Source organism: Sander lucioperca, chromosome 1 (assembly GCF_008315115.2).
Source record: "Sander lucioperca isolate FBNREF2018 chromosome 1, SLUC_FBN_1.2, whole genome shotgun sequence".
NCBI classification, from domain to species: Eukaryota; Metazoa; Chordata; class Actinopteri; order Perciformes; family Percidae; genus Sander; species Sander lucioperca.
The window spans coordinates 21,145,292-21,156,610 of record NC_050173.1 but is presented as its reverse complement, the minus strand read 5'-3'; the positions used below and the strand labels follow the sequence as shown (position 1 = coordinate 21,156,610).

At 42.3% G+C, this 11,319-nt stretch overlaps 1 protein-coding gene across 3 annotated transcripts in view; it reads right to left on the bottom strand.

Annotated features, from left to right (window-relative positions):
* Positions 1 to 210: 210 nt before the first annotated feature.
* The window catches only part of rttn (rotatin), a 37,375-nt gene continuing 26,266 nt past the window's right edge, over positions 211 to 11,319 (bottom strand). For 2 of the 3 annotated variants that reach the window (XM_031282098.2, XM_031282099.2), the window contains exons 36-49: positions 10,935 to 11,136; positions 10,495 to 10,585; positions 10,004 to 10,154; positions 9,605 to 9,742; positions 8,866 to 9,062; positions 8,537 to 8,642; positions 8,122 to 8,219; positions 7,800 to 7,877; positions 7,203 to 7,329; positions 3,776 to 3,969; positions 1,836 to 2,109; positions 879 to 982; positions 500 to 569; positions 211 to 375 (exon numbers count right to left, since the gene is read on the bottom strand). In XM_031282098.2, coding sequence (XP_031137958.1) covers positions 296 to 375; positions 500 to 569; positions 879 to 982; positions 1,836 to 2,109; positions 3,776 to 3,969; positions 7,203 to 7,329; positions 7,800 to 7,877; positions 8,122 to 8,219; positions 8,537 to 8,642; positions 8,866 to 9,062; positions 9,605 to 9,742; positions 10,004 to 10,154; positions 10,495 to 10,585; positions 10,935 to 11,136 — 1,910 coding nt within the window. In that variant the 3' untranslated portion in view covers positions 211 to 295. The remainder of the gene's footprint in view (positions 376 to 499; positions 570 to 878; positions 983 to 1,835; positions 2,110 to 3,775; positions 3,970 to 7,202; positions 7,330 to 7,799; positions 7,878 to 8,121; positions 8,220 to 8,536; positions 8,643 to 8,865; positions 9,063 to 9,604; positions 9,743 to 10,003; positions 10,155 to 10,494; positions 10,586 to 10,934; positions 11,137 to 11,319) is intronic. The other variant, XM_036000254.1, reaches the window with a different exon arrangement.

Here is an 11,319-nt window from a genome sequence, read left to right as displayed (position 1 = left end):
TGTTTTTTCGGTCTCTCTCCGCCAGACTAACCCAAGGTGGTATGTTGTGAACAGCAGCTTAACACCACCACAACCACAATAGCTGTGTTTAAAGTCACAGCTGGTATACGTCCTTAAAAAATGACTGACATGTTTAAGAAAAAAAAACACCACAAAGTATCATGCCAGTGTGTACAATTTGTTCCAGTGAAATCAGACCATACAAGACAGTAGCTAAAATCTGCCACTTGGCACTTTAATATCAAAATGAATTAATAGGATAAAACATGATACAAAACAAACAATATAAATACAATCAGTTATTTAGCAGCTGGGAAAGGTTTTCAAGGCACTGCAACAGGTAGGTAGTCATAGGATCCTGCTTGTTCTCTGCATCTGCAATTTATAGGAAAAAAAAAAAAAAAAAAAAAACTATTGTAAACAATAGGACATGCAGATGTTCACATTCAGCACTAAGGAAGGTGCTGATATGTCTTCATCAAAGTGAATAAATGCATACCCTTCTTAGAGATGGTACGTGCCTCCTCAATTCTCAATCGAACAGAGGGACACTTCAAAGTAGTCTTAGCCTTTGAGGGGAAATTACAAAGACAGATTAAGAAGAGTTGTGATGAGCCTGAAATCAGGGGAGTTCTTTTTTCGGTTTATAATCAGGAGATAAAAAGGTTGGTCATGTCTTTTGTATATGAGAGGACATTGAAGCTTTCAAGCCGATTTATTTATAGGACCAGTGAGTGAAGACACCCCATGGATTTAATTTGACATATATCACCAATAAACTCCAATACTAGCTAGTGAAATTCACTGTCACTACAATAAAGTTTTAGTGCTTGTGCTAGTGTTTGTGTTTGTGTTTGTGTGTGTGTGTCTGTGTGTACCCTCTGATTGTTATGGAGCAATGCCCAAAGTGCAGATGCTCCCATAGAGCGGGTTTCCATCTCTTTACTGTTCAGACAACTTAGTAACACCTTCATGGCTTTGTCTGAAAGAAAGATGTGCAGTTAGTCAGAGGTGTACAACTGTCAGATCACTATCAGTCTGCTGGAGAAAAAAAAAAATCTTTTAATTCAAAATGACAAGAACAGTCCCCTTTAAAAGGATTCTAGTTATCAAAACAGAATATATTAGCAAATATATTAGCATATGGAAAACTGTTGACCTGGATAACACAAGATATTGATATTTTTACGTGCAAATCACTGATAACTGAAACTAAACAAGTTTCATCACACTGTCATATCTGGGTCATTTCCTCATGTCTCACAGCTACATTATTTTTGCATTTTGACCTATTCATGTGGAAATTTGACAATAGCAATGTGGTTATATCACTCATTTCCTGTAAGATGATTGATGTATTGATGAAGATCATACTGCATGCACACCATTCACAGGAAATGTGATCTTTCCACAGGAAACCCACCTGGTTGTACAACTCACACCTACAGCTTGCACTGTATGCGTGGCGAGGAGCACAATCTGTCTTTTAGTTTTCTCTTCAACTTGCTCTCCTTTTTTATCTACAGTACGTGTCTAAGAATCATTCATCTTCTGCTGCATTTTTCCTACTAAATGAACGTTTCTAAAAATGTCTTTAACATCAAATGCTATGATTTTGCCTTTAATCTGAGCGATCGCAGAGCAGCTTGAGCTGTTGTATATGATAAAACTGCCAACCAGAAATTGAGTGGCTGCCAATGCCAACAATTTGTCTGGACTTTCAACAGAAATACAGTACAGCCACACACTCGGTGGTGCAATCTTAACTCCTGCGGTCTGTTGTCTGTTGTGTTCACAGAAGCAAAATTAAAGAATAAGTTGCGGCCCTTCCATACCATTGGTGATGACGTGTGGCTTGTTGGCAGGGCAGAAGCAGAGGTTGTGAAGGGTGAGCAGTGCGTGGCGCCGGTGCGGTGCCAGGTCTGCCAGCAGTTCCAGGGCTCCGGTCACCCTAAGGATACTCTGTTGGCCGTCCTCCGCAAACGAGAGACTAACCAGCAGCCTCAGCCACAGGCCCAGTAGGCTTCCACTACCACAACCTATGGATGTGGTCTTAACACCACCTGCCTTGGGCATTGGCACTGACAGGAAGGCTTGCAGGAAATTATTCTAAGAATGACAGAAAAGCAAGTTTAAGCATCATCATGTGAACAGATCTTAAGAGCTGCTCCCCAGTTTAGAAAATATTTGGAACAGGCTAAGTGCAAGAGACGCATGTTTATTTATAGCAGGTGCATTTCACACTTAAGTTAATTGTATTCAACTCGTAAATTTCATTTTCACAGCCAGCTACAATGAATTTAAGAGAACTGTTGAATTGGCTCATCTGAGCAGGTTTATTCTTAAACCATTTAGGGATTATTCTTAAAGGTGCTCTAAACCATGTTGGATGACGTCACTTCTTGTTGACGTTCGAAGTATTGTCAAACAAAACGGAGGCTAACTCGCCCCTCCCTCCTCCTCATCCCGTCCCCTCCCCCTCCCTTCCACACACTAACCCCCCAACCCCCACCCCTAAATCCTTCTTGTCAGTAATTGGCTGGAACACTGTTTGTTATGTTTGGTGTAGGCCTGCACGATATTGGAAAAAACTTACATTGCGATATTTTTTTCCCTGCGATATATATATTGCGATATGAAAAAAAGACTAATTTTTACAATAGGACATAAATAGCCCTATTTAGAAATACTAAATCATTCTCAACTACTGGGGTGATTTTGTAGGGGAGTGCATCTACAAAGAAAATAAAAATGAAAAAGATAATGTTCTTATGTGAACCAGTCTTTGTTGAACTTTAATGCTTTACAAAATCCAAAGCAAGTAAGTGCTGTGATTACTCTTCTGAAGTGATTTTGGAGAGGGAAATACAGTGGTTGACTGACATGACACCAGTGTATTCATATAATATCAATCCAGGCTAAAGTGAATGATATTAATAATGCATGAATGTTGCTTCCTCTAAATTTCAGGTTGTGGTCGACTAGCGGGGCCTGCTTTGGTTGTTTGATAAATTGATTAAAATTGATCATGATTGTTGGTTTGCTGTGCATGCAGAGCCTGCATGTCACACTCTTGCAACAAACTGTGCATCCAAGAGCACTTAAATCAGTGTAAATTACGTTATATCAGAAACTGACTACTGTTGTAGATTAGTGTTACGTTTCCAGCGTCGCAGCTCCGAACCATAACGTTAGTTGGGACAGACGCCTTGTTTCTTTAGGCTAACTAAAGAAGCTGCCGCTTATGGTACTTTTCTACACACGGGAGAGCCTCACTTCCCATAACAACCCTCCCCCGTCAGACTAACGTTACGTCACATGACCAGCTGTCTTAAAGGGGAAGGGTCGGCCGGTAACAATCATGGAAAAGGAGAACGGTGAAAGTTTACTTTTTTATCAAGCAGCAAAGAAGTTGTAGCGTCAACATCGCAACGTCCTGCGATGTGACTATCGTGCATGCGCACATCGCGATGTAGACGATGAAACAAAATATCGTGCAGCCCTAGTTTGGTGGTGCAGGTTGGCGCAGTTTGTTTTTGTTGCCGTTTGTGGAGCCTGGGCTGTCTACAGAGAACAGTGTGTTCAGGGGACAGGCAGCTCGCGGATAGTGAGGAGATGTTTGCTGTATCGCTTAGAGCACCTTTAATATCTTACTCTGACAAAACAAATCATCACTAAGTCTAAGTTTCTTTGACTTAGCAATGAGACACTGCCTTGCCCACTACATTTATGTACATTACATCTTGTCCATAATGTTGCCTACACTGTGTTGTACCTTTTGCAGGAGGCCTCTGCAGTCGCGGGACATGGCGAGGTTAGCCAAGAGACAGAAGGCTAGCTTCTGGACAGGGCTGTTATCTGCTGCGACCCCTGAGGCCAGCTTCATCACAGAGTGCATCAGAGAGTTACTAGGGGTGCCTTTAGATCCTAGTGCAACACCGGGGCCACCGCCACAAACACAACTGCATGCTGAAAGGAAAAAAAAAACCAAAACAACCACAAGGACTTTTATGATTAACAATATTTTTTTTTATTTTTGATCAAAATTCTAGGTAACAACGATAACTCAGGTTTCATAAACATTGTGCATGTGTTTGAGTCATTTAACTATCTTCATCTCTCACACACCATCAGACACCCTGTAAAATGTGTGTAGGCAGCACACATTATCCACAGTAATTACAAAGCACAACAGACCAAGGCAGGAGGTCACTTTAAAGGAATACTCCACTATTTTCCAACCTTGGCCCTGTGTCTTTAATGGTAAGAGTAAGTAATCAATGCATGAAGTCCACAAGCATGCTCCCTCTACCAGGCAGCCAATCAAGAGTACTGCTGATTGACATGGTTGTGCTGACATCAAAACAACAACTATTCTATCCTCTTCCACTGAGGGCAATGGTCATGCACAGTGCAGTGGATTGTGGGAGTAACAAATACAACTTCCAACCTAATATTTCACCATTCTAATGTTTCAGCCCAGTCTCATGGCAGTTCGTGAAATGGTTACGTTATTGAATCTATTGATTCGTGAACAGGACATGATTATGTCGTTTTTTTCGTGTGGTGATTACGAATTTTAATTTAATGTATTTAAATGGAAAGCATGTTTCGCGATCACAGCACGACAACGGTAGGGAGCAGTACGAAAAGCAGAAAATCTGCGCAGGGAGGTTGGTCAGGGTGGTGGATGGGTCAAACAATACAGGACTTTCACCCCGGAGACCGGGGATCGCGTCCGGCGTGTTGCAGTTCCTTTCCGCGTTATTCTCTTCCTAACCACAACCGTCCCGTTGTTGTCGGCGTGTCCTGCGTGTGACAGTTCTGTTCCCAGTTTTTCTTTTCCTAACCTCAACCGTCCCATTGTTGTGGCGTTTCATGTCCCCGTTGTTGCGTGCCACAGAGACCGCGGATCGTGTCCCTGCGCCCGCGTCCCCGTGTGCCGGTCTGTCCCGTTGTTGTCTCCGGCGTGTGGCATTTCATTTCCCCGTTGTGGTATTTAATTTCCCCGTTGTTGCGTCCCCCAGAGCAGCCCAGTGTCATGGCAGTTTGTGAAATGGTAACGTTCGAAAATCGTGACTTGTACACGAAATAAACTAAAACTCGTGACCTGAACACAAATCAATAAATAAAAATAATGTGACTATTTACGAACTGGCGTGAGACCGGGTTGAATGTTTGTATTGGGCAAATGTTTCTTACTGAAAAATGGGCAAACACAAAATTGCATGAATCCTACAGTTACCATTACTAACAACCAAACATTGGCTTCAGTCTATAGTTCAAAAGTGTCACTCAAAATATTCTTAGAATTCCTCTGTATTGTACTGTAGTTTTGCGTACCAGCAGCAGCTATGGTAGCCACTTTTATCACCAAGAAAATGTCTGTTACAAACAATATAATAATAGTAAACAATAAAATATAGTACTCTGTTCTTTTTCTTGTTGGAACTGGTTGCTTCTTACTGTTTATCTCAAAGCTAGCTAGCTGTCCCGCCGGCAGCACCAGTAGCCGCCCAAATAAAGACTGGCCCGTCAGGCTGCACGGCTGTCTGCTTACTATACCAAAACATCTCTGCATGGCTGCATTCACAGCTTGTTTTCTGTAAAAGCTGTCTAGCCAAATGACAAAAGTGATGAAGAAGAGTGGAACTCTTGTACCGAGACAGAATTAACTACACCTTACTGGGAATAATACGTAGCTGCTGAGAGAAACCAGTTTTACCCAACAGAGTTTGGAAGCAATGAAGTCTCACATGAATCTTCTAATTTTTAATCTTCATTCACCATGAAAGCCCTCTCACTGAGGATGAGAACCACACTCCCCTGACTCTGGGAGGAAGGGAAATTATTTAGCCCAAGGCTATGGCTACAATTCATTTACAATTTAGGCCATTTAGAAATGTAAACAAATAGATAACACACAAGTGATGCAAATAAAAAATCTCTCTTTTGGCACCGCATTCACAGTTAAGTTCCTCAGTATAACTGACATGACTAATTGCTGCAGCTGTAGATTGCATACAGAAATTAACAAGCTTAAGACGGAGAGCATTGACAAGGCATAGTCTGACACTGATTGATGTTACTTATTGGAGAACATGACAGCTTGTTGGTTATGCTAATCCTGGAATGGTAACATACAGCAACAGGCGTATGCTGATGTACGCCCGAGGTTATCTCCACACCTGTCTATCACAGAATTGACGAGGGAGGTCTGCTTTATAATGGATCCACCTCATTAATGTGATTCAAAGGCGTTCCCACTGCTGCTACAAATGTCTTTTTTTTTTTTAGGATCATTCCATAGAAGTGTCAAAGAAATGTGTTTTTTTACCACTCTGTGGGAGGAGAGTTTTGGGGCTGCTACAAAAATATCTGTGAAAATATGTGTGGCACAGATGAAAACAATAATCTAACTTGAACTGGCAGTGCAAACAAAGCCTTGAATGAAGGAGGTAGACTGGAGATGAAACATTCGGTAGAAATACATCAGTCTCAGGAGAAGAAATGGTAGCCTGAGGGTGGATGGTGTAATACTAAGCCTGGCTGCATGCAGCCTGAACACAACCTGCTGTTCAGTTAACCTTTAGGGAAATACCGTGCCCGACTTCACTGATTTCTGGTGCTTCACAGCTTGAGTTTATGAGGGGTCTAAAGCAAGTGAATTGAGATCAGAGCACACGCACCCACTGAGGAACCGGTATTTACTACAACTACATCACACACACAAAGAGGTCAAAGGGACCACGAGCCATTTATCAAAGTAACATTTCCCAACTGTTTCCTCCCTACAAATCTTGCCTTTCCTCTCTTCAAAAAGCCTTTCTGATTTACACATATACAGCTCATACATTTGCATGACGGAATGCCAAACTCTGAGGCAACATAGAGATGCTCTGTGCTTCACCACATCATCTCCCACTGGTCTGAAACCCGTTGCCATACAAACAGTGAGACGGCCATGCAGCCTGATCCCTGGATCCTGACACTGTGCCCATTGTGACTGTCAGGCAAGCAGGCGCTGGTCTTATGCAGTGAGACACAATGTTGTTCAGTGGTCACTGGATAGGACAATGGGGCTCTTAGTGTAAAGTGTGTGTGACTCAGTCAGATTGCTGACCGCAGACAGAGGCGATGGGCAGGCACGGGCCAGGCACAGTGCCTACACAAACACACAAGACAGACACATGCAAACAGACCTGTGGTGCAGTTGGCCGTATAGACACACAGAAGCTCCAGCACTGCCTCCATGATGGGGTCGTCCAATAGGAGCCAAGGCCAAAGAGCATAGAGTGCCAGTGTTAGGCGAGCATCTGTGGCAACCACCTACACACAACAAATACAAATAGAATTACACACACACACAATGCAAAGGCCCACATACAGGCATGTACATGATTACAGATGCACACAACACACATTAAAAAAGCCTGATTTATACAACAGCACAAACAGATGGCAGCAATCAACATAAAATGCTCTGATATTTTCTTAAGTATGCAGGAAAAACACACAGGGAGGAGAATAATGGCAGGGTAAACACTGCAGTAAAGCCTCCCTGGCTATTTAGTCCAATGTAACCACCAGTGACTGAAAGGCCACTTAGGAAATGAAAACCAGCTAATATGCTCCATAAGTAATGCTATTACAGGGTTTAAGAAGCTAAACTTGCTGAGATGTTAGCAGGGCCGTGCACATTTAGGCAGATCTCATTTACAGGCACAGCATTGGTACTCTGAGGTTCCATTAAAAACCAATTAGCAGTGGGGAATTAAAAGGCAGAAACAGAGGCTCACTTTGCATTCATCGTTGTGGTAAAGAGCACTCCGCAGGATCTCCACAGTCAGCTTGACTCCCTTTAAATAGCCTTCTCCCTGATAATATAGAAAGATAAAACAAAGACCAATAAGTTTAAATGTTAAATGTGAAAACACTGCATCTTTACCGCTCCATAACAGCACAGGGGAATAACTGCTGAGAACTGTCATAGATATTTATAATATTTATCCCAGAAAAATCATTCAGGTTGAATTCAGACTGCTATTCTATCCAAGGGGAAAAAGACACAGGCAGTACAAAAACACTGAGACTGGAAATTTCCAGCCAGTCTCTGCTCACCTTTCTGCGGTGGGAAGCCTTGCTGGGTCGGACGGACTCCAGGTGGAGCTGGGAGTGAGTTCGCTTCATTTGTTCCACACAGCTGTCAATTAGACCAGCTGGGAAAAAGAACAGATAGTCAGCGTTCAGTATTGGACAACATCACGTTAAATGAAGAGTTATAATAACCATATCCACCATAACTGAGAAGAAATTGCTCTTAATTATGTTGTTAATTAAGTTCTTGATTACTTAAAAGACTGAACCTCTGGTAATAGTTGTTTTACAAAACAGATGCAGTGTTTTGGACATTTTTGCAGTCAAGAACCAGGCTTAAAAGTTAGCTTAATGTGGAGCAACCATTACACGTTTCTTACATTTTCAAAGAGTGCTTTACAGGTGGCAGCCTAACTAGCCTGAGGTTTGGGGTTTTTACCTTTGGCTGCGTAGTTTTGAGCTGTGGGACTGCAGGCCAGCAGTGTCATCAGTGCTCTGGCTGTCTGCTTCTTCAAAGGGTCCTGAAGGGACCTCTTATCAAAACTCTGGCATCAACGGTCAAAGAGGGATGCAATTATAATTTATTACACGTAACACATAATGACAGGCTCTCGATAAATAGCATCAACCTTTTTGAATTCTTGACACTTTGCCAATAGCTCATACATTATTGCCTATAAAACAAGTAGTCAAGTTTAGTCAATTCTAATTCCCACTGTATACCAAGGTCTAGACAGACGACAACGAGCCCCCACCACCTCCACGTACCTGCAGTAACAGTTCACACAGCTGGCTGGCTGAGGGACCATTCACAATGTCAGACAAAGCAGTAGCCCGTTTAGGGTTTGAGGTTGTGACATCTACACTCTTTGTCTCCTCTGTGAAAATTGTACGGAGAAACTGCAGAGCCACTGTGTGGAGAAGAGGGTCTGCGAGCTTCTCATTCACACACAGGGATAATGTTCCTGCAAACACACGGGGAAATTAAAACGAGTACGTTGGTCTTTTAATGAATGAAGCAGCAATAAATACTGAATCACAGCGAGACTAAATGGCAAATCCATGACAGATATTTGTCCATGACCGAGGCAGTATGCACTGGTGGAGAACACACTAATCATTTGAATGTGTATGCAGACACCCATATACCATAAACAAGTACATACAGACATAACAAACACATAAATGCAAGCACAAAGGCTCAGCATTCATCTTTTACTGGACTCATCACATTTCCCTGCTACGCCATTAATCACAGAGGAAGATGAGTAGGAGGAGTAGAGGTAGTATAAGGACAGGATGCAGTTATTCTATCCCAGAATCTGTTTAGGGAAGTTAATACACACAGTAAAGATGCAACAAATGTGTTATATGATAGAATTTCTTTTTTTTTGGTAGATAATAGATGATTATAAACTAATTCTGCAGCCTAAACCAGAATAATTAAATGTGTCTTTCATTCACTCTCTTTAAAACACACACACACACACACACAAAATCGGTGTACCTGCAAATGTCCGCCAGCGTCTCCCCAGCGCAGCAGAGACAGATGGGTACGCTGCCGAGCTGTCCCTCCTCACCACAGTAGCCAGGAGCATAAACACGTCTGACCAGCACACACAAACCATGTCTCGGGTACCTGCATCTGAAAAGGGAAAGAGTGAGTCACATATTTGATGACACAAAGCCACACACAGATCTCACAGTAGAACATACTGCAGGGAGAGGTGGATAAATGTATGTATAGGCACATACATTTGAAGCATTGTTGATGGTTTTTCAGAGCAATAACAGTGAGATATACAATAGTATATATGGAATACGGAAAACATTTGGAAAAGTTTTTGGACTACTATTTTAGGACTAAAAATGACGACTTCCATTTTGAATTGAACTCTGTTCTGACCTAATCCTTTGGTATCCAGTGTGAGCACTGCCACCAGAGCAGTCAACAGCTGTTTCAGGAAGTCCATCTGGCCAATAAGCTCTTGGCTCACTGTGACACATGACCGCAGCAGTTTGGAGAAGCTGGACAGGAACTGAAGTTGGGTGACAAACTAGAAACACACACGCACATACACACAGGAAGACATTTTTACACAATAATCACACATGCATGCAAACAGATGGCACACTAATTTATAGAGCAGCTAAGGTTAGAGTATGTATAGCTAAAACAAGTTCCATTTTAAAAGCTAATTTACCAGGCTTCAAAAACAATGGTATGCTTTGAGTATAAGCTTGTTGAGTATCCCACCCACACCAAAATCTGGAGGTGCCCTCAGACAATGTAGCGCTGCACTGAAGCACTGTACTGTACCAACCCACGTTTTTTTGTGGTAAGTCAAAAAAACAAAAACAAAACTCTTCAGAACTGTCTATCACAGTGTTCCTCACCTGGATCTTGAGGTCTCCTCTCTCTCCTGGTAGGACGTTGGGTGTCTTCAGCTCAGTCAGACATTTCTCGATGGGCCCAATATCCACCAGACTGAGGAGGAAGAGAAATGATGGAAGATGTGTGTTTGTAAGAAACTAGCTAGAGGGGATCTCTAGAGCTACAACTAACATTAATTCTCTACTGAATAAAATATATACATATTAAAATCTTTAATCATTAAATAAAATGACAAAAACCTGATTTTATTTTATGATTTATATGATATTATATATCAACCAACTATTTGCTTAATTAACTGAACATTTCAGTACTAGACTGAATATAGTAAGTAAGAAATTCATACGGAGATTACAACAAACAATTCTGAGCTTTATTCATCATTAGCACAGTGGAGGGGTGGGGAGGTGTTTTCATGCGGTCTGAGCGTGTGGCCACTTACCTGGCCAGCGCTTGGAGGAGCTGGTTGTGTCGGATGGCAGTGAGGGTGAAGTCTGGCAGGATGGCCAGCAGGTTAGTCAGCAGGCCACAGTGGGCCGTCATGAGGTCGGGAGTTACCATGACAACGGGTTCCACGTCCGAGGGCTCGCCCTGGCGGGAGTCTTGGGAGGCCAGCGAGTTGCTGGTGTCTGTGTCACTCTGGCCTGTGAGATACATCAATAGACAGCTAATAGAGACGCCTCCCCAGTGGTTCACACACTGCGTCTGCCTGTGACTAGAGATACTGTGACCACATAATCAAAAACATCAAACTGAGGTAAAATACAGCGAGCAATGTTGTACTTTTTAAATTGAATATAGAAATACACAAATGTGGGGAATGTTTT